Below are 23,184 nucleotides of genomic sequence, written 5' to 3'. Positions count from 1 at the left end.
AGAGTTTGGGACCAAAAGAGGAAAACGAGAGCTTTCTCATTTGTTTTCTATATAGAAGAACAAGTATATATATATATCGTCAGAGAATTTTGCTTCTTCGATCCGTTAGTTAATTACTTCATGCATTAATTTTCGGTTTGATTTTACAATTCTGATGCGTTGAATTCAATCGACAAATTTTCAATTTTCGGCGATATTTTTGGGTTTGATTTTGGTGTTGTTGAGATCCGGCGAAAAAAATTAGATCTTGCCGGTTTCGTGCTTCAATTCAATGCAGAAGTTGTTGTTTTTCTGCAATTAATTGAAGTTTTGAGGTCCGATCTGATACTGTTAGCTCGATTTTGGAGTTTGATTGAGCGGAATTGTGTTAGTATTAGGGTTAGGATTTTATTGAGTAGTTAGATGGCTTCGAATCCTCCATTTTTAGTGGAGGATCAGACGGATGAGGATTTTTTTGATAAATTGGTTAATGATGATGATGATGATGTTGGTTTTAAGGTAACTACATCGTCAACGGTTTTGGGTGCGGGTGCGAGCTCGGTGTATGTTGATGGAAATGAATCTGATGAGGTTAAAGCCTTTGCTGATTTCAGTATAAGTGATGATGTCGATAGTGGAGTTGAAACTGGGAAGAAGGAAGGGGAGAAAGTAGATAAAGGTGCTGATAGCATTGCTAAACCGGGTTTGGTAGTTGAGGGGAATAGAGAGAACAGTAGTGGTTCTTTAGTGTCATTGACTTCTGGGATGTCAGATGGTTTACTCGAACCCAGCAATGGTAATTTGGAGACTGAGGTAATTGATGGTATGACAGAGAATCAGACCAGTGGATCGAGCAATTCGGGTGTGAAGGAAGTTGGATGGAGTGCTTTTCACGCTGATCCAGGTACAAATGATGCTTCTGGGTTTGGATCCTACATGGACTTTTTCAGTGAATTGGGAGATAATAGCGGTGATGCAACGGGAAATGTCGGTGAGAATGTGAATAAGGGGTCAACTGTTTCGCCAGCTGAACAGGTTCATGACACAAAACAAAATCATGAAACAGTGCATCTGGAGAATACTAGCTCCTTAACACAGGGTCAAGATTGCTACGCCCATGATGCTACCACAGAACAAGTTGCAGATGGACAGGATCTAAATAGTAGCCAGTATTGGGAAAATCTTTATCCAGGATGGAAGTATGACACAAATACCGGGCAATGGTATCAGGTTGATAGTTATGAATCAGGAGCTAATGTACAAGGAAGTACTGATTCTAATTTGGTTTCTGATTGGTCAGTTTCTGATGGAACGCCAGAGGTCTCGTACCTACAGAAAACTGCTCAGTCTGTATCTGGCAATGCAGCTGAGAGTGGTACGACTGAGAGTGTCACTAATTGGAATCAGGTTTCGCAGGTAAATGATGCTACTGAGAATCTGGCAAACTGGAATCAGGCTATGCAGGCGAGTGACCATAGGGGGACTGTGACTGACTGGAATCAGGCGACACTGGCTAGTGATGCAGGTGTTGTCACAACTGACTGGAATCAGGCCTCACAACTTAACAATGGGTATCCGTCGCATATGGTGTTTGATCCACAGTACCCTGGTTGGTATTATGATACAATTGCACTTGAATGGCGCACTCTGGAGAGCTACACATCGTCTGCTCAATCAACTGTTCAAGGTGAGAGCCAACTGGATCAGAGTGGTTTGGCTTCAGTGCAGACTTCCTCTCACAATAGTGATCAAAGGAATTATGGTGCATACGGGCACAATGACAATAGTAGATTCCAAGAGTTTAGCAGCGGTGGAGGAGATTACAACTGGTCTGGCTCTTTTGGTAATTACAATCAGAATCAGCATAGCTCAAATATATCGCAAAATGAAAATATTGCAAAAAGTAACACTGTGTCAGAATATAGGGGGAACCAACAATTAGAGAACAACTACAACCATGATTTTTCTGCAAGCAGCCATGTTAATAGACAAATCTCTAATCATTATGAGGGAACAGTTCCATACAATGCAAACACAACTCAAAGTCAAAATGACCAACGTTTTTTTTCTGGTGGGGGTTTGGGTCAGCAATTCAGTCAGCCAACACTCCAGCAACATGAACAGAAGCATGCCTCAAGTGATTACTATGGGACTCAGACCACAGCCAATTATTCACAGCAAGCATTTCAGAGTAGCCAGCAGTTTGCTCATGCTCCCACTGCAGGAAAATCATCTGCTGGCCGTCCACCACATGCTTTGGTCTCTTTTGGTTTTGGTGGAAAACTGATTGTGATGAAAGATCATAGTTCTTTTGGGAACTCATCCTTTGGAAGTCAGGTTTGTGTTAAAGTTGTTTCCTTTTTTGTCTTTCCCTGACATTTTAGGTCGCAGTACTCTTACTAATGATTGAAAGTATCTGTGCATGGTGGGTAAAGAATCCTGTAGGAGGTTCAATATCTGTGCTCAGTTTGATGGATGTTGTCTCTGAGAGATTTGACAATTCAAGTCTTGTGGTGGGGGCATGTGACTATACCCGAGCTTTGTGCCAACAATCATTCCCTGGTCCACTAGTTGGTGGAAGTCCCAGTATCAAGGAGTTGAATAAATGGATTGATGAGAGAATTGCAAACTCTGAATCTCCCGACTCGGATTACAGGAAAGGCGAAGTTTTGAGGTTACTTCTGTCATTGCTAAAAATAGCATGTCAATATTATGGGAAACTCCGTTCTCCTTTTGGTACCGATGCTGCGTTGAAGGTAAGATTTGAAAATTTGTAGGAATAACATGCATGTATTTAGTTATTGACTGTTTGTTCTAACCTTTCAAAACAAACTGGTGGTTGAAATCAAGCTCTTGTGCAACTAAGTAAAGTTTATTCCATCTTATTGTTTTCTGTTTGTGTTGCCTGTATAGGCATATTAACTCCTTTCACTTCTAATGCATTTTGATATCTCCATCTATCCTAGACTTGCTTTAGTTGGGTTTATAGAATTAGATGTCACCTTTATCAACTGAAAGACTTGATAAATGCTTTTACTGGTCAAAGTTCATTGGATTTTGAAAACTTCATGGTATCAGCACAGTCTGACTTTTATAGCTTTTCATGTGTCTTACATGTTTTGGGTCTAACATACCTTTGGCTTTTTAGATAGACTGTTCTCTATATTTTGGATTATTTGACTTGATCACCTATATGATGGGTGCATCTCTCCCAAGCTTAAGAAATTTAGCTGGCTTCTCTTCCCTATATGATCTGAGCATTAGGTAGGAAACAAGAAAGAAAATCCAGTAATGGATGTTGACTACAGTAAAACAAATTAATAATAGTGGTATTAATAGCCTTGCTCCACATATAATAACCAAGAAGAAACCATGATTAGGTGCTTGCATCACCACGTGAGCAGAGTTGTGAAGTAGGTCAGATATTGGGCACTGAAAAGTCTACTTAAGTTTGGTTCCATTCTCTACATTACTGTCTATCTTAAAGCGTGGCTGGAGGTTTTTTGGGACGTGTTTCTTTTTCCTTATATTGTGTTCTCTTTGATGATTTTCACAAGTACATGAAGTCTTGAGTTCATCATCTTTTGAAGAGATCTTTTGCTAGAATTAACACCATAGATTTTGGTATTGTAATACCTTATAATAACTAGGAAAAAGTATTGAAGTTCTAGTTGTTATAATAATTTTGACATACTTATGTTCTTCACGGTTATTTTTACCTTGTCAAAAGAAATTACGCGAAAGAATATCTTCCTTTCTTTAATGCATTTAAAAAATTTCATCTTGAACGACCATCTATAGCCTGATAGCATGAAAAGTAGCTCCTGTCTAATTTTATTTTCACCAAAATCAACAATCTCAGTAGCTGTTGCTAATTTTGTTCTGCTACTTGAACAGGAAAGTGATGTTCCAGAAACGGCGATAGCCAAATTGTTTGCATCTGTGAAGAGGAATGGGATGCAAGTCAATCAATATGGCTCTCTCGCCCAGTGCTTGCAGCAATTGCCTTCTGAAGGACAGATGCAGGTAATTATTAAACAACTTTCTGTTCTTAGTTGCTATTTTAATTGTTTGCTAAATCAGCCAACCCTTTTCGTTATATGCTTCAAGGCGACAGCTGCTGAGGTTCAAAGTCTTCTAGTATCTGGAAGAAAGAAAGAAGCATTACAATGTGCACAAGAGGGGCAGTTGTGGGGGCCAGCTCTTATTCTCGCTGCACAACTCGGTGATCAGGTTTGTTTGGTTCTCCGTAGTCCTTTATCCCATCCTCTTCCTCCTCCGCTCGTTCTTCTCTTAATTTAATTTTGATTTCATGCGTAATTGCAGTTCTATGTAGAAACGGTGAAGCAAATGGCACTTCGACAGTTAGTAGCAGGGTCACCTTTGCGGACACTGTGCCTACTAATTGCTGGTCAACCGGCTGATGTCTTTTCTCTAGATTCTAGAGCTCAAAGTGGCATGCCTGTTGTAAATGCGGTTCAACAGCCTGCACAGGTTTTGTGTTCATAACTTGTTACAAGCAGTTAGTAATCATTAGCTTCTTTGCTGCCTTTTCCCCCTTGAACTCATTTTTTTAATGATTGCCTAATCCCCCGGAACTGAGCCTTTAAAGGGGATCTTTCCATTGACATGCTCTTGTATCTTCATTCTATAGAGTATTATCATTTTTATGCATTTATAAACATAGTATCATAATCGTTCTTTGACTTTTAAAGCTTCAACAATAAGAGCTCAGAAGACATTTTAGCGCGTACTGAAAGGTTAATTGTGATAAAAAGAAAGGGGACATGGAGCATAGCTATGTATATTTTGATCCCTGGAATTTCTATAAGGCTGCTGTTTTGAAGTCCAAGTACTTCTGATTGGTTGGAGATAAGTTAGGTGTGGGCATTGTGGTGCAAATCTTAGCAGACACAAAAAGGAGAAAAGGGAACTTGTTCCTATCCACCTAAGCATTGGCAGACCGAGTTCCTCGTTACCTATGCTGGTGGGAGTACCCGGTGGAATAGTCAAGGTGCCCACCGTGATTTTTAAAAAAATTTAGGTTTGGCCATTGTTCTGTAAGACGTGCAGAGCTTTGATGATGAGTTGGGTGGGGGCATTGTTCTGTCAGATGTGCAGAACCTTAATATACCCACACATGATTTACTAGCTACCCTTAACCGTTATGATTGTTTGTGAATTTCATTCGAGGTCCGTCTTGTTATGTTTTGACGTTGTGATTTTCGTTTTATTAGGTAACACCATAGATTGTAAGTGGATCACTTTCTCTTGTTTTCCTGTTTCTTTGGAGGGAGTTATGTCTAGATATTGACTTTCTGCTGTTCAATTTTTTTTTTTAAATGTTAGAGACTTTTGTTGTTTTCTTCCCTAGTTGATTGCTTTTTAAAGATTTAAGGCTAATACTTTCTTTGTATTTTTACCTTATTTTGATTTCTTCTGTTTATCCTAGTTTGGTGCCAATGTCATGCTGGATGACTGGGAAGAGAATTTGGCTGTGATAACTGCAAACAGAACGAAGGATGATGAACTGGTGCTTATTCATCTTGGTGATTGTTTGTGGAAAGAGAGGAGTGATGTATGTCTTATGCCTTGTTTTTCTTTTATATTACTCTCATTCAGTGGATTGCCTTTGATCTTGTTGTCTGCTTCTTACATACATTTTCTAAAAAAATTGACCTAGATTGTTGCTGCACACATTTGCTATCTAGTGGCTGAAGCAAACTTTGAACAATATTCAGATACCGCAAGATTGTGTCTTGTGGGTGCAGATCACTTGAAATCCCCCCGAACTTATGCTAGTCCAGAGGCTATTCAGGTGCTGCTTATTTCTAGTTTTTGTGCATTTTCTAGTCATGTGAAGAAATGTGAAACATCTTGTGCCACAGTCAGCATATTCACTCATGTAACTGTATGTGCTACTGGTTAACACGGGTTCATCGCTTGACTGATCAAATGCTTGTATCGACAGAGGACAGAGATTTATGAATACTCAAAGGTGCTGGGGAATTCTCAATTTATTCTCCCTCCTTTTCAACCATATAAACTTGTGTACGCACACATGCTAGCTGAAGTTGGGAGGATATCAGACGCATTAAAGTAAGTATACAAGTTTTTTGTTCAGCATGTTACGTGACATCCTTTCAGCTGGTTCCTTAGTATTTTTAAATTTAGGTACTGTCAAGCATTGTCGAAATCACTTAAAACTGGCCGAACCCCTGAGACGGAAACACTGAGACAGTTAGTGTCATCTCTTGAGGAAAGGATTAAAACTCACCAACAGGTACCTCTTTATCCTCTCACTCATCTATGTTGGATGATTGTCTCAGAGATACTTATGGTGGAACTTTCTGCATACAGGGAGGGTTCTCCACAAATTTGGCTCCTGCAAAATTGGTTGGTAAATTGCTGAACCTTTTTGATAGCACGGCTCATCGTGTTGTTGGGGGCTTGCCACCACCCATGCCAACAAGTGGTAGTTCACAAGGGAATGAACATCATCATCAGTTTGTGTCGCCTAGAGTCTCAAGTAGTCAATCCACCATGGCAATGTCATCACTGATCCCCTCAGAGCCAAGTAGTGAATGGGCAGCTGATAGCAGTAGAATGACGATGCACAATAGAAGTGTTTCAGAGCCTGACATTGGGAGAACTCCAAGACAGGTGTCTTATCCTGTTTTTCTGTAAAAATTACATTGGACTGTATCTATCTAATCTGGCTTGAAAAGAGAAGTTTGTTGTGAATTTGTGTTGGATCAGGTTGACTCATCAAAGGACGCAAGCTCAATTAACACAGGAAGCAATGCATCAGGAGCTGGAGGGATATCACGCTTACGTCGCTTTGGCTTTGGCTCCCAGCTTCTCCAGAAAACTGTTGGATTAGTACTCAAACCCCGTCAAGGCCGTCAGGTAGATATTGATTTTTCTCTCATCTTTGTCGTTTTCTAGATTGTAGTCCTCACAAAATTTGATGTTGACGCTTGTTTCCTTGTAGGCAAAATTGGGTGATTCGAATAAATTTTATTATGATGAAAAACTTAAAAGATGGGTAGAGGAAGGCGCTGAACATCCTGCTGCAGAACCACCCCTTGCACCTCCACCAACCGTTCCTGCTTTCCAGAATGGAGCGCCCGATTATAATGTGAAAAGTGTATTGAAAAGTGAAAGTCCTATATGCAACAATGGATTTCCGGAAATGAAGAGTCCAACTTCTTCTGATAATGGTGCTGGAATTCCACCTCTTCCACCTACCTCCAACCAATTCTCTGCTCGTGGTCGTATGGGTGTTCGTTCAAGGCAAGTGATTTTTGTGTGTTAATTATTTACATATGAAATGGTTGGACGAGTAGACCAATAAAAATAAAAGTGTACCAGTAGAGACCTAGTATGGCCAGTGATATCTTTGGACTGCTATAAGAGTAATCCTCCCTACCTGATTGAACCTTTTGGTGGCTTAGGCAAAATAGCCATTGTTTACTTAGTTGGTCCGGTCCTGAGAGAGTATTTTAAATTGGTGAGAGTAATACTTGATAAGCTCCTATGCGTCAAACTAACAATTTTTAGTGTATGAACCTACCTGATTGTCATGCTTTTTATAGTATTTTGCCATGGCTTCTTCACTTCCGTTATTTCTTTTTCCAAACTGCTTTGAACTGTTTTTCCTTGAGCGGGAGGGTCTATCAGAAGCAGCATCTCTACCTCCAAGGTCGGAGAAAAGTACACTCTACCTTCCCCAGATCCCACTTTGTGGGATTACACAGGGTATGTTGTGTTGCACATCAACCTGATGAGACACTGATCCAAAAAATATTATCAAGCATTTATCACTTTTGTCTATTAGTAATGGTGGCTCTAGGATCAAATTTGATTTACAGGCTCGTTTAACAACGTACAAAATGATCCATCACTGAAAGTGATGCAGAAGCAATGGTTTCAAACCTAATTTAGTACTTCATCTGATCATGTACTAGGGCTTTCATTCAGAAAAATTATTTGGGTACAAAGAATAGGGTCACCGAAAGGCTACAAGTGCATGTGGTGCTCTCTTCTATAACTCAATGGTAAAAGCTGACTGGCTTCTTTTCCTTCTTTTGGCAGGTATGTCGACACGTTCAATAAAGGTGGTGGTAACCCAACTAATCTATTCCAGTCACCTTCTGTTCCTTCCATAAAGCCTGCTACTGCTGGCAATGCCAAGTTTTTTGTTCCCGCCCCGATGTCCCCTGTTGAAGAGACAGGGAACAGTACTTCCAATGAGCAAGAAACTTCAAGTAATAGCGAGAGTGATTCAGTTTCTGCTGTTAATGGATCGACCCATTTTCCTGCACCAACATCGAGCGCTGTGCCTATCCAAAGATTTGCAAGCATGGACAACCTCTCCAATAAAGGAGCTGTTGCTAGCTCTCTATCAGCTAACTCCCGGCGAACTGCATCATGGAGTGGCAGCTTTCCCGATGCTTTTTCCCCAAATAAAGCTGAAATAAAACCACTGGGCTCTAGATTGAGTATGCCTCCGTCGTCATTCATGCCTAGTGATGTTAATTCGATGCATTCCTCAACGAATGGCGGCAGTCTCAGTGATGACCTTCATGAAGTAGACCTGTGACGCAACAAGATGTATATACCAAGTTTTGCTCGTCGTCATGGTATCCTGCTCGGAATCTCTTCACTTTGGTGGTAAACAGTGAAGTGTGCGGTCAATGAAGATGGAAAATCCTTTCCTGTCTTCTCACACCACAAATATACCCCCCCTATTCTCTTTTTTTGTTTAGCTACTTTTTGTAAGATCAGTTGTATGTTGAAAGCAAATGGTTATTTAGATGTAGGGATATAGGTTTTTATTTCTTTTATCCCTCTTAACACCTGCTGTTTCAGAAACTTGTTATTATAAACACAAGCAAAGTCGTCTAGAGATACATTGTACAGTTGAAATATTCATTCATTGAGGAAAGGAACTCTCATTTGATAAAAATTTGAATTGAAGTTATACTCTTCTGGAAAAAGACTGATCCAAAGTTTTAACAAAATAATATGTTTCTCATATTGGTATTATAATTATATTGATCAGTATTATATTTATATAACTAAAAGTGTATGCTTAGACAAAAGAAATTGTTGCAAACGCTTCTCATAAAAAATATGAACTGCTACTATTACAATTGTTCCAAAAAAGAAGAAACAAATACTATCTAAATATCACTTTCTTTCAAGTATATTTTCAGACTCAAAACAGAGCAAATGTTTGAAACATGCCTTGCAGCAGCAACAATGGCGGTTGATAATGACAATTCAAATATTGCAGACGAGGGAGAGGGCGGCTCTCTCTTTCTCTCTTCCACACTAAATTAAGCAAATTTCTGCCGATCTTAAACGACATAAAAGCATCAATAGCAGCATATTCAACTTGTTCATACACCAATTCCTCTGCATCCCATTTACTCAATGTCACATTCTTTGGCTTCTCCATCACTTTCCCAAGCACCTCTTTCGCCATTCTCTTCAATCCCATCTTCCCATACACTTGCTCTCCGTAAACCGATAATGCCAATCGATTCAAATCCACAGTATTCGCCACAAACAGCTTATGATCGCGAAGCAATTTCTCCGCGTCTCCTTTAACCCCGACTCCAACAAACTTGACATTCGGATCTCCAAGGAACTTGGCGAGGAATGCTGGAAGGCCGTTTCTGTGGAGAAGTTGGAATAGTAAGCAACGCCGTCCTACACAGAGCTGGAGAAGAGCAACTGGGTGATTTTCCTCTGGCTTAAAACAGGGCAGCCACTCGATATCAAGTCCAACAATAAGTTTATTGGATTTCCGAAGATGAAGGGTTTCCAGAATCCAATCATTAACAACCACAGCATTCTTCGTAACAGTCACTTCAATTTGGTCACTGTAGAAAGGAACAACATAGATTTCTGCCATAACAAAAACTGAAAATAAAAAAAGTTTTGACTCTCAAAGTAATTTTTGTGAAATAATTCATTCATGAATTGACGCATATATATAACAGTTTAGACACTCCAAAAATTTCCTAAATTTTTTTCCTTAAACCGAATTTCCTAATTTATTTCCTTAAACCGAGTTTCCTAATTGTTTTTTTTTCCTTCAATCGAGTTTCCTAAAATGTTAAAAGAAAAGTTTCCTAAAATGTTATATTTACACGGTATTAGTATTTTGACTTGATTTTGGATATGCATTTATACTTTAAAAAGGTAAACACTTATCTCCTTACCAGATACAAGACTCGTGCTAGCACGAATCCAATATATATTACTCTTTCTATTTTAATTTATATGATACAGATAAAAGTTGGAGTCAATCCATTTTTATATGATTTTTAAAAATAATTTAAGTTGTGATATATATATTTTTTGCAAAATAAGTGTATTTGAATCTTTTAATTTTGTTTAAAATAAATAGTGTTTTAGATATTAAAAAGACATTAATGATGTTACATTTATTTTAAACAAGATATTTCAAAATATTTTGAATAGTCAATTATTGTAACTTATAGTACTTTTTACGTAGTTTACAAATATAGAAATTTTATAATTAAAATTAAAAATTTCATGAGCAAATTATCGATTAAACTAAAATGAAGTGTGTTCGTGCGTTGAACATGCATAAGTAAATTGATAATAATTCAAACTGTATTGAGTTAAGTGTCATTTATAGCAATACTATGATAAATTTGTACAACATATTAAAAGTGAATTGTGCATGCAATATAGATATATTATAAGTGTTTTAAAATCTATTATGCTTGCTTGTTAAGAAATTAACAAATGTATTAAAAGTGTATTCAAATGTGTGGTAATTTATTATCTATCAATAGAACTTGCATTATATGTGTTTATAAATTGTTCTTTGCAATATGTATTAGAATTGTATTATAAATGTATTTATAAGTGTCTAAGTGAAAAAAAATGTTAGTACTATAAATGATAAATATTTTTTTAATATAATATATTTATGTAAGTTTTCCCTTTGTTTTCTTAGTGAAATAACCCACCTTTAAATTAGCCCAATTTACTTGTGATTTAAACTTTAATTAACCATGGGTAATTAGTTCTCATCTTTTAAAAAAGACAAATGACTTGATTGGATATTATTAACTTAAACTTAGCTAGAAAAAATTCAAACTTTAATATCATTTTTTCTCCAAAATTTTAAAGAACTTGTTCAATTCACCAACAAGAGTTTTAGAATCTTACTAACTCAGTCATGAACATAGAGATTAAACTTGTTATTCATTGGTTATTAGCGGCCTCCCAACTGGAAAGAGATTATAAGATGGAAAATTGAACTCTCAACAACAAGGTGTTAGTTTATGTAACCAACCAACTGAGCTACTAAGATGTCTTGGACATGATTATAAATCATGTTTTGAAATTGAAATTTTGTTTGTACATGCAATTTGGATTTCTCAAGTCGTATTTTTTCATTTAAAAATAAAAACTCCATAATTTGTGAAAACCGTGCATGTCCATCGCTGGAGACTCCACAACAAGTTTGGGGACCTAAAGCCAAACATCATAGAGATTGTCTTATTTCTTTACAGTTAACATATATAAATTGAATAATTATAACATACTCAATGTAATCCTATAGTTTATAAATGTCAATTTTTAGGATTACATTAAGTATGTTAGAATTATTCAATTTATATATGACAACTAAAAAAATAGAGGAAATTACATAAATAGCTAAGTGATGAAACTTAATAACGCTCCTTAGCTACAATTTGTCTAATTACGCTTCATAGCTATAATTTCATTTGCTATGCTAATTTCCGTTTGAATATTTCGTTGTTTTTTTAATATATTATACAAATTGAATTCATACAAGTAACATATTATATAAAAATTTTTGTATTGTATACAAACTATTAATACAGATAATAAGTAATTGTATATAAGGGTTAAAAAGTTTGGCTTTAGACCCCAAACTTGTTGAAACGGTCATGTCTATCATGTCAGATAACCTAAAATTATAATCTTAAAATAATATTTATATAGCTTAAATCTAAAAAAAAAAGAAAAAGAAACTTTTCCATTTAAGTTAAACTTTATTTTTAATTGCGCGTTTTACAAATTAAGAAACTTGCCAAAAAGAGGTTACTTTTTTAGGATCTCTTTTTCCCAATCCAATGTTAACTAGGAAACTGTTCTCTATATATTGGAGTTCTATTTACTCTATAGTATTACTTCTATTACTACTTGTTATTTCCAATGGCGAAAATCTACGGAGTCGAATTCTATGGTGATGAAATCCAAGTGATTGTGACCAACACTGCTGTCGTTGTTAATGATTGGATTCTGGAAACTGTGCATCTCCATCGCCGGAGACTCCATAAGCTTTTAGTTGGGCTTGATATCGAGTGGCTGCCCTGTTTCAAGCCAGAGGAAAATCACCCTGTCGCTCTTCTCCAGCTTTGTGTAGGACGCCGTTGCTTACTCTTCCAACTCCTCCACAGAGACGGCCTTCCAGCATTCCTCGCCAACTTCCTTGGAGATCCCAATGTCAAATTTGTTGGGGTCGGGGTTAAAGGAGACGCGGAGAAATTGCTTCGCGATCATAACTTGTTTGTGGCGAATACTGTGGATTTGAATCTATTGGCATTATCGATTTACGGAGAGCAAGTATATGGGAAGATGGGATTGAAGAGAATGGCAAAAGAGGTGCTTGGGAAAGTGATGGAGAAGCCAAAGAACGTGACATTGAGTAAATGGGATGCTGAGGAATTGGTGTATGAACAAATTGAATATGCTGCTATTGATGCTTTTATGTCGTTTGAGATTGCTAAGAATTTGTTTAATTTAGTGTGGAAGAGAGAAAGAGAGAGCTGCCCTCACCCTCGTGTTGTTATGAGGCAATATTTGAATTGTCATTATCAACAGCCATTGTTGTTGCTGCAAGATAGATACTCGAGGAATGTTTCATACACTTGCTCTGTTTTGAGTCTGAAATTAATACCAGAAAGAATGTGATATTTAGATTTTTTTTTATTTTGGAACAATTGTAATAGTAGCAGTTTATATATTTTATGACAAGAACAATTTCTTTTGTCTAAGCATTCACTTTTAGTTATATAAATAAGTAAAATACCAATATGAGAAACATATTATTTTGTTAAAACTTGGATCAGTCTTTTTCCATAACTTCAATTCAAATTTTTATCAAATGAGAGTTCCTTTCATCAATGAATGAATATTTCAACTGTACAATGTTTCTCGAAACCACTTCCCTTGTGTTTATAATAACAATTAACAGCAGGTGTTAAGAGGGATAAAAGAAATAATAAAAACCTATATCCCTACAGCTAAATAACCATTTGCTTTCAACATACAACTGATCTTACAAAAAGTAGCTAAATAAGAAAGAAGAGAAAAGGCGGGGTATATTGTGGTGTGAGAAGACAACAGGAAAGGCTTTTCCATCTTCACTGACCACACTTCACTGCTTACCACCAAAGTGAAGAGATTCCGAGCAGGATACCATGACGACGAGCAAAACTTGGTATATACATCTTGTTGCGTCACAGGTCTACTTCATGAAGGTCATCACTGAAACTGCCGCCATTCGTTGAGGAATGCATCGAATTAGCATCACTGGGCATGAATGAAGACGGAGGCATACTCAATCTAGAGCCCGGTGGTTTTATTTCAGATTTATTTGGGGAAAAAGCATCAGGAAAGCTGCCACTCCATGATGCAGTTCGCCGAGAGTTGGCTGATAGAGAGCTAGCAACTGCTCCTTTATTGGAGAGGTTGTCCATGCTTGCAAATCTTTGCATAGGCGCAGCGCTTGATGTTGGTGCAGGGAAATGGATCGATCCATTAACAGCAGAAAATGAATCACTCTCACTATTACTTGAAGTTTCTTGCTCATTGGAAGTACTGTTCCCTGTCTCTTCAACAGGGGACATCGGGGCGGGAACAAAAAACTTGGCATTGCCAGCAGTAGCAGGCTTTATGGAAGGAACAGAAGGCGACTGGAATAGATTTGTTGGGTTACCACCACCTTTGTTGAACGTGTCAACGTACCTGCCAAAAGAAGGAAGAGAAGCCAGTCAGGTTTCTCTATTTTGAGTTATAGAGGAGAGAGCATCACACGCACTTAAAATCTTTCAATGACCTATCAACAAATTTTCTAGATTAAAGCCCTTGTACATGGTCATATGTAGTAGTAATAGAAGTATGTTCAAACCTTTGAAATCATTGCTTCAGCATCACTTTCAGTGATAAGGATTGATTCTTATGTTAAAGAGCCAGTCAACTCAATTTTATCATGGAGCCACCATAACTAATGGAGGAAAGAAATAATGTTTGATAGTTTTATTTTTTGGGATCAGTGTCTTATCAGGTACATGTGTTCACACTAAAACTTGTTAGTTTGACGCAAAGGAGCTTATCAAGTATTTACTCTCACCAATTTAAAATCCTCTTTCAGAATCGGACCAACCAAGTAAACAAGGGCTGTTTCGCTTAAGCCAACCCAAAAGGTTCAATCAGATGGGTGATAACTTATAGCATAGCTTGTCCAAAGATGTCACTAACCATATTAGGTCTCTATTAGTCCATTTTTTATAGGTCTACTGGTCAAATCATATCATCTGAAATAATTATAATGCCAAAATCACTTGCCTTGACCGGACACCCATACGACCACGAGCTGAGAATTGGTTGGAGGTAGGCGGAAGAGGTGGGATTCCCGCACCATTATCAGCAGAAGTTGGACTCCTCATTTCCGGAAACCCATTGTTGCATATAGAACTTTCACTTTTTAATACACTCTTCACATTATAATCTAGTGCTCCATTCTGGAAAGCCGCAGCGGTTGGTGGGGGTGCAAGGGGAGGTTCCGCAGCAGGAAGTGCTGCTCCTTCCTCTACCCATCTTTTAAGGTTTTCATCATAATAAAATTTATTCGAATCACCCAATTTTGCCTACAGGTGATCAAGACAAGGAAACAAGTGTCAACTTCAAATTTTGTGAAGACTGCAATCTAGGAAATGACGAAGATGAGAAAAAACAAAAATAATCTACCTGACGGCCTTGACGGGGTTTGAGGACTAATCCAACAGTTTTCTGGAGAAGCTGGGAGCCAAAGCTAAAGCGACGAAACCTTGATGTCCCTCCAGCTCCTGATGCATTGCTTCCTGTGTTACTTGAGCTTGCTTCCTTTGATGAGTCAACCTGATCCAACACAAATTCATAACAAACTCCTCTTTTCAAACCAGACAGGATAGATACAGTCAACGTAATATTTACAAAGAAACAGGATAAGACACCTGTCTTGGAGTTCTTCCAATGTCAGGCTCTGAAACACTTCTATTGTGCATTGTCATTCTACCGCTATCAGCTGCCCATTCACTTATTGGCTCCACAGACGATGAGGGGATCAGTGATGACATTGCCATGGTTGATTGACTACTTGAGACTCTAGGCCCATTCCCTTGGGAACTGCCATTTGTTGGCATCGGCGGTGGTAAGCCCCCAACAACACGATGAGCCGTGGTATCAAAAAGGTTCAGCAATTTACCAACCAATTTTGCAGGAGCCAAATTTGTGGAGAACCCTCCCTGTATGCAGAAAATTCCACAATAATTATCTCTGAGACAATCATCCAACATTGATGAGAGGATAGAGAGGTACCTGTTGGTGAGTTTTAATCCTTTCCTCAAGAGACGACACTAACTGTCTCAGTGTTTCAGTCTCAGGGGTTCGGCCAGTTTTAAGTGATTTCGACAATGCTTGACAGTACCTATAATTAGAAATGTTAAGGAACCAGCTGAAAGGATCTCAAGTAACTTGCTGAACAAAAAAACTGGCATACTTACTTTAATGCGTCTGATATCTTCCCAATTTCAGCTAGCATGTGTGCATATACAAGTTTATATGGTTGAAAAGGAGGGAGAATAAATTGAGAATTCCCCAGCACCTTTGAGTATTCATAAATCTCAGTCCTCTGTCCATACAAGCATTTCATCAGTCAAGCGATAAACCCATGTTAACCAGTAGCACATAACATGAGTGAATATGCTGGTTGTGGCACAAGATGTTTCACATTTCTTCATATCACTAAAAATGCACAAAAACTAGAGGTCAGCAGCACCTGAATAGCCTCTGGACTAGCATAAGTTCGGGGGAATTTCAAGTGATCTGCACCCACAAGACACAATCTTGCGGTATCTGAATATTGCTCAAAGTTTGCTTCGGCCACCAGATAGCAAATGTGTGCAGCAACAATCTAGATCGTTTTTTTTAGAAAATGTATGTAAGAATCAGACAACAAAACCAAAGGCAATCCACTGAATGAGAGTAATATAAACAAAAAAACAAGGCATAAGACATACATCACTCCTCTCTTTCCACAAACAATCGCCAAGATGAATAAGCACCAGTTCATCATCCTTCGTTCTGTTTGCAGTAATAACAGCCAAATTCTCTTCCCAGTCATCCAGCATGATATTAGCACCAAACTAGGACAAAAAGAAGAAATCAAAATAAGGTAATGATCCAAAGAAAGTATTATCTTAAAACATCAACAAGCAATAAAGTAGGGGGGAAAAAGACTTAAACTCAACGTCTAGACATAACTCCCTCCAAAGAAACGGGAAAAAGAAAGAGTGATCCACTTACGATCTATGGTGTTACGTAATAAAACAACCAAGCCCAATATGTCAAAACATAAGGATTGACTTCAAAATAACATTCACAAACAATCACCATGGTTAAGGGTAGCTATTGAATCCTGCATGGGTATATTAAGGTTCTGCACATCTGACAGAACAATGACCCCACCTAATTCATCATCAAAACTCTGGACATCTGACGGAACAATGCCCACACCTAACTTTTTTTAAATAACAGTGCCGTCCACCTTACGCACATTTCGACTATTCCACCGACCAAGTAACTTGGTTTGCCTAGCTTGAGGAGGGTGGAAAGAACTTGCGTAGTCTTTTTTTTTCTTTTCTTGTCAGCGCTGAGATTTGAACCCCAATGCCCCACACCTAACTTATCTCCAACCAAACAGAAAGTCCTTGGACTTCAAAAGAGAAGCCTTATTGAAATTCCAAGGATCAAAAAATACGAAACTATGCTCCATTTCCCTTTTTCAATCACTATTAACCTTTCGGTACGCCCTAAAATATCTTCATAATTCTTTTTGATGAAGCTTTAAAAGTTAAAGAATGATTATGATACTATGGTTATAACTGCAGAACAGATTATCAAAATTATTTACTCTATAGAATGAAGATACAAGAGTATGTCAATGGCAAGATCCCCTTTAAGGGCTCAATTCCTGGGACTTGGGCAAATCATTACAAAATGAGTTCAAGGAGGAAAAGGCAGCAAATAAGCTAATGAAACTAACTGCTTGTAACAAGTTATGAACACAAAACCTGTGCAGGCTGTTGAACCGCATTTACAACAGGCATGCCACTTTGAGATGTAGATTCTACAGAAAAGACATCAGCCGGTTGACCTGCAATTAGTAGGCACAGTGTCCGCAAAGGTGACCCTGCTACTAACTGTTGAAGTGCCATTTGCTTCACTGTTTCTACATAGAACTACAATTACGCATGAAATCAAAAATATATTGATAGAAAGATATATATATACACACATGTATAATTGAGACATAAAGAGAGAGAGAGAGAGAGGAGGAGGAAGAAGAGGCTGGATGCTAAAGGGCAACTAAGAACTAGACAAACCTGATCACCAAGCTGTGCAGCGAGAACAAGAGCTGGTCCCCACAATTGCCCCTCTTGTGCACATTGTAATGCTTCTTTCTTTCTTCCAGATACTAGAAGACTTTGAACCCCAGAAGCCGTAGTCTAGAGCATGTAACGGGAATGGTTGGCTGATCTAGCAAACAATCAAAATAACAACTAAGAACAGAAATTTGCACAAGAATTACCCGCATCTGTCCTTCAGAGGGCAATTGCTGCAAGCACTGGGCAACAGTGCCATATTGATTGAGTTGCATCCCGTTCCTCTTCACAGAAGCAAACAATTTGGCTACCACTGTTTCTGGAACATCACTTTCCTGTTAAAGTAGCAGAACCAAATTAGCAACAGCTACTAAGTTTGTTGATTTTGGTTAAAATAAAATTAGACAAGTTATTTTTCACGCTATCAAGCTAGACGATTGTACAAAATGAAAAATCTAAAATGCATTAAAAAAGGGAAGACATACCTTTACATACTCTCTTTTGACAAGGTAAAAAGGGAACACAAAAAAGAAAGCTTAGCAAACTTAGCCAAGTTTAGCCAAATATTGTGAAGAGCATAAATCATAACAGCTAGAACATTAATACTCCTTCCTAGTTAGTAAAAGGTATTACAGTGCCACAAGCTATGGTGTTAATTCAAACAAAAGATTTCTTCAAATGACAATTGACTCAAGGCTTCATGTATTTCTGTAGTGAAAATCATCAAAGAGAACACAATATAATGAAAAAGAAACACATCCCCCCAAATTCCTCCAGAGCCCACCCACTCTATGAGATAGAAAGTGATATAGAGAATGGAGCGGAACTAAACTAGACATATCAGAGCCCAATATCTAACCTACTTCACAACTCTGCTCACATGGTGATGCAAGCGCCTAATTATTGTTTCTTCTCTCTTGGTTATTATATGTGGGGCAGTGCTATTACTACCACTACTATTTATTTGTTTAACTGCAGTCAACATTCAATACTGGATTTTCTTTCTTGTTTTCTACCTAATGCTCTCATCATTTAGGGAAGAGAAGCCAGTTGAATTTCTTAAACTTGGGGGAGATGCACCAATCCCGTAGGTGATCAAGTCAAACAATAAAAATATAGAAATTACAAAGGATATGTTAGACCCAAAACATGTAAGACACATAAGAAACCATACAAGTCGGAATGTGTTGATACCATAAGTTTTCGAATCCAACTAAAGCAAGACCAGGTTAGATGGAGATATCAATGGGCAGTAGGAGTGAAAGGAATTTATATGCCTAAAAAGGCAACACAAACAGAAAACAAAAGGCAGTGGAATAAAACTGTACTTAGTTGGACCAGAGCTTGATTTAAACCAACAGTTTGTTTTGAAAGGTTAAACAAATAATCAATAACTAAATACAGGCATGTTACTCCTACAAATTTTCAAATCTTACCTTCAACACAGCCTCAGTACCAAAAGGAGAACGAAGTTTCCCATAATACTGACATGCTATTTTTAGCAATGACAGAAGCAACCTCAAACTTACGCCTTTCCTGTAATCCATGTCAGGAGATTCAGAGTTTGAAATCCTCTCATCAATCCATTTATTCAACTCCTTGATACTGGGACTACCACCAACTAGTGGGCCAAGGAAAGATTGTCGGCACAGAGCTCGGGTATAGTCGCATGCCCCCATCGCAAGACTTGAACTGTCAACTCTCTCAGAGACAACATCCATCAAATTGAGCAAAGATATTGAACCTCCTACAGGATTCTTTACCCACCATGTACAAATACTTTCAATCATCAGTAAGAGTACTGCAACCCAAAACAGTGGGGAAAGACAAAGAATATAAAAAATTGACACAAACCTGACTTCCAAAGGATGAGTTTCCAGAAGAACTATAATCTTTCATCACAATCAGTTTTCCACCAAAACCAAAAGTAACCAAAGCATGTGGTGGACGGCCAGCAGATGATCTTCCTGCAGTGGGAGCATGACCAAACTGCTGGCTGCTCTGAAATGCTTGCTGGGAATAATTGGCTGTAGTTTGAGTCCCATAATAATCATTTGAGGCATGCTTCTGCTCATGATGCTGGAGTGTTGGCTGACTAAATTGATGACTGAAACCCCCACCAGGGAGAAATCGTTGGTCATTTTGATTTTGAATTGCTTTTGCATTGTATGGAACTGTTCCCTCATAATGATTAGATATTTGCCTATTAAAATGACTGCTTGCCGAAAAATCTTGGTTGTAGTGGTTCTCTAATTGCTGGTTCCCACTATATTCTGACATATGGTTACTCTTTGCAGCATTTTCATTTTGTGACATATTTGAGCTATGCTGATTGTAATTACCTAAAGTGCCAGACCAGTTGTAATCTCCTCCGCTGCTGCTAAACCCTTGGAATCTACTATTGTCATTGTGCCCGTATGCACCGTAATTCCTTTGATCATTATTGTAAGAGAAAGTCTGCACTGAAGCCAAACCATTCTGATCCAGCTGGCTCTCACCTTGAACAGTTGATTGAGCAGACGGTGTGTAGCTCTCCAAAGAGCGCCATTCAAGTGCAACTGTATCATAATACCAACCAGGGTACTGAGGATCAAAAACCATATGTGACGGATACCCATTGTTAAGTTGTGAGGCTTGATTCCAGTCAGCCGTGACACCACCTGCATCACTAGCCAGTGACACCTGATTCCAGTCAGTCACAGCGCTCGTATTGTCACTAGCCTGGTTCCAGTTTGTCACATTCTCAGTAGAACCGTTTACCTGCGAACCCTGATTCCAATTAGTGACACTCTCAGTTGTACCACTCTCAGCCGCATTACCAGAAACAGACTGAGCAGTTTTCTGTTGGTACAAGACCTCTGACGTTCCATAAGAAACCAAACTAGAATCAGTACTCCCTTGTACATTAGCTCCTGATTCATAATTATCAACCTGATACCACTGCCCAGTACTTGCGTCATACTTCCATCCTGGATAAAGATTTTCCCAATACTGACTACTATTTAGATCCTGTCCATCTGCAACTTGTTCTGTGGTAGCATCATGGGCGCAACTATCTTGACCCTGTGTTAACGAACTAGTATTCTCCAAATACGCTGTTTCATGAACTTGTTTTTTGTCATGAACCTGTTCCGCTGGCGAAACAGTTGACCCATTCTCACCAACATTTCCCGTTGCATCACCGTTTTTATTGCCCAATTCACTGAAAAAGTCCATGTAGGATCCGAACCCAGAAGCATCATTTGTAACTGGATCAGCATGGAAAGCACTCCATCCAACTTCCTTCACACCCGAATTGCTCGATCCACTGGCGTGATTCTCCGTCTTACCATCAGTTACCTCAGTCTCCAAATTACCATTGCTGGACTCATCAAGTAAACCGTCTGACCCCACAGAAGTCAATGACACTAAAGAACCACTACTCTTCTCTCCATTCCCCTCTACTACCAAACCCGGTTTAGCATTGCTATCATCACTTTTATCTACTTTCTCCCCTTCCTTCTTCCCAGTTTCAACTCCACTATCGACATCATCACTTATACTGAGATCAGCAAAGGCTTTAACCTCATCAGTTTCATTTCCATCAACATACACCGAGCTTGCACCCGCACCCAAACCCGTTGACGATGTAGTTACCTTAAAACCAACATCATCATCATCATCATTAACCAATTTATCAAAAAAATCCTCATCCGTCTGATCCTCCACTAGAAATGGAGGATTCGAAGCCATCTAACTACTCAATACAATCCTAACCCTAATTAATCCTAACAAAATTCCGCTAAATCAAACTCCAAAATCGAGCTAACAAGTACCAGATCGGACCTCAAAACTTCAATTAATTGCAGAAAAACAACAACTTCTGCATTGAATTGAATTGAAGCACAAAACCGGCAAGATCTTAAGTTTTTCGCCGGATCTCAACACCACCAAAATCAAACCCAAAAAATCGTCGAAAATTGGGATATTGTTCGATTGTATTCAACACATCAGAATTGTATAAACAAACCGAAAATTAATGCATGAAGTAATTAACTTACAGATCGAAGAAGCAAATTTCTCTGCCGAATATATATTTTTTCTATATATATATATATATATATATATATGCAGCTGCTATAACATGTACCAGACAAAGAAACGTGCAGGCAACCTTCATTTTTGGTCTAAAAAAGGCATTTTACAGTTTGCAGCACCCTGCATTATTAGTTTCAGGAACAACAAATATTAAAGTATTACATGGAAGTCAAAACTCTACAATTATCTAATCATCCAACACTATTTTTAAGGCACCATCGGAGTTGAATATTGTTTATTCTTTCATAAAGTCAAAAAGGGGTGCATCATTCATTATACATTGCACCCCTTAAGTCGGTACCTAATTAAGAGTCCGACTACACAAATTAAATTTAAAACCATAAAGTTCAAATCTTGACTCCGACTTTGGCTAGCTAAGATGATGAAATAGGAAAATAATGTCCACATTTTCAACACTTGCATTCAAAATTAGTAGTGTACTTATTATTTTGATAGAATCAGACAGAAGGCTCATCTGGGGGATTGGACATTGACACTTCCTTGCTCTTACGCCCGATGTAAGGCAAATAAGATCGAAGGAAATTGGATTCTTCCATTTATCACTTGAATGATATATGGTAGAGTTCAAGTTCAATGAAGTGACTTTCGAGTGTACAGAACGATCCAACACCTCAAGAACACGAACATGACATTTCTCAAGACGTCATTTAGCTGAACAATTCCATTCATTCTATAACAAGTTCACGAAAATCACATCAATTTATCTATTGACTTGACCTTTACATACAGAATAATGATATACAGTAAGAAGGCAAGACGAAATATCAGATACTTGGATCATTTGGCACAAGATTTCAGCTAAATATGGGGGAATTGCTTTAGTTGAATATTCACAGCTGAGCTCTTGACTGTACTAACTTGTAACTAAACAAGCTCAACACGGTTTAATTAATGTGATGATGCTTTCATAGGCCATAGCTCTTAAGAGTTGTGTGCATCAGAAGGTGATAAATAGACAGACGGAAAAGAAGTAGAGAATATCAGGCTAGCTGAGCATATTAATGCTGAAAATGGGGAGGTGTAACAAATGGAGAAAAATTGGACCTAGTTAATGAGCTCAAGCCTAAGTATATATGAATGACCTGATTCCTTGCTTTGTTAATGTTAGAATAGAAATATGTATATATATTCCTACTTAGAATAGGAAGAAGAATAGGAATAGGAATCCTAGTTAGAAAAGGATTTCAATGTATTGTCTATAAATAGGGTCTCAATGTAACAATTTAGATACACAATTCAATAATATTTTCCCCATATATTTCTGACATGGTATCAGAGCATTGGTAAGAAATTTTAAGTCATCGTGTCAAATTCTGGCGACGATGGTTGGGACTGATTTGTGTCATCTTTCGTTCTGAAGGTGTTGTGCGAAAGACAACAC

General features: G+C 38.1%; 4 protein-coding genes across 4 annotated transcripts; 2 read left to right on the top strand and 2 right to left on the bottom strand.

Annotated features, from left to right (window-relative positions):
• Window positions 1–8,956, top strand: LOC102600624 (protein transport protein SEC16B homolog). Its single transcript, XM_006358285.2, has 13 exons — window positions 1–2,316; window positions 2,415–2,735; window positions 3,877–4,005; window positions 4,090–4,212; window positions 4,306–4,473; window positions 5,432–5,557; window positions 5,663–5,797; window positions 5,951–6,078; window positions 6,154–6,262; window positions 6,340–6,642; window positions 6,739–6,888; window positions 6,974–7,275; window positions 8,077–8,956. The coding sequence occupies exons 1-13, from the start codon at window positions 403–405 to the stop codon at window positions 8,582–8,584; spliced, it is 4,416 nt and encodes a 1,471-aa protein (XP_006358347.1). The 5' UTR covers window positions 1–402; the 3' UTR covers window positions 8,585–8,956.
• Window positions 8,957–9,130: 174 nt separating this feature from the next.
• LOC102590692 (Werner Syndrome-like exonuclease) lies at window positions 9,131–9,904 on the bottom strand. The gene has a single exon (XM_006358339.2). The coding sequence runs from the start codon at window positions 9,902–9,904 to the stop codon at window positions 9,203–9,205; it is 702 nt and encodes a 233-aa protein (XP_006358401.1). The 3' UTR covers window positions 9,131–9,202.
• Window positions 9,905–12,213: 2,309 nt separating this feature from the next.
• LOC102590346 (Werner Syndrome-like exonuclease) lies at window positions 12,214–12,972 on the top strand. The gene has a single exon (XM_006358338.1). The coding sequence runs from the start codon at window positions 12,214–12,216 to the stop codon at window positions 12,970–12,972; it is 759 nt and encodes a 252-aa protein (XP_006358400.1).
• Window positions 12,973–13,132: 160 nt separating this feature from the next.
• On the bottom strand, window positions 13,133–21,783 carry LOC102600292 (protein transport protein SEC16B homolog). Its single transcript, XM_006358284.2, has 13 exons — window positions 19,560–21,783; window positions 19,142–19,462; window positions 17,912–18,040; window positions 17,706–17,828; window positions 17,394–17,561; window positions 16,341–16,466; window positions 16,100–16,234; window positions 15,825–15,952; window positions 15,640–15,748; window positions 15,276–15,566; window positions 15,031–15,180; window positions 14,629–14,930; window positions 13,133–14,028 (listed from the first exon to the last, which is right to left on the bottom strand). Exons 1-13 carry the CDS (start codon window positions 21,435–21,437, stop codon window positions 13,521–13,523), a joined length of 4,368 nt encoding a protein of 1,455 aa, XP_006358346.1. The 5' UTR covers window positions 21,438–21,783; the 3' UTR covers window positions 13,133–13,520.
• Between the last annotated feature and the right edge of the window lie 1,401 nt (window positions 21,784–23,184).

Source organism: Solanum tuberosum, unplaced genomic scaffold (assembly GCF_000226075.1).
Source record: "Solanum tuberosum cultivar DM 1-3 516 R44 unplaced genomic scaffold, SolTub_3.0 scf00273, whole genome shotgun sequence".
NCBI lineage: Eukaryota > Viridiplantae > Streptophyta > Magnoliopsida > Solanales > Solanaceae > Solanum > Solanum tuberosum.
The sequence above is the reverse complement of the archived record's forward strand: the minus strand, read 5'-3'. Positions and strand labels throughout refer to the sequence as shown.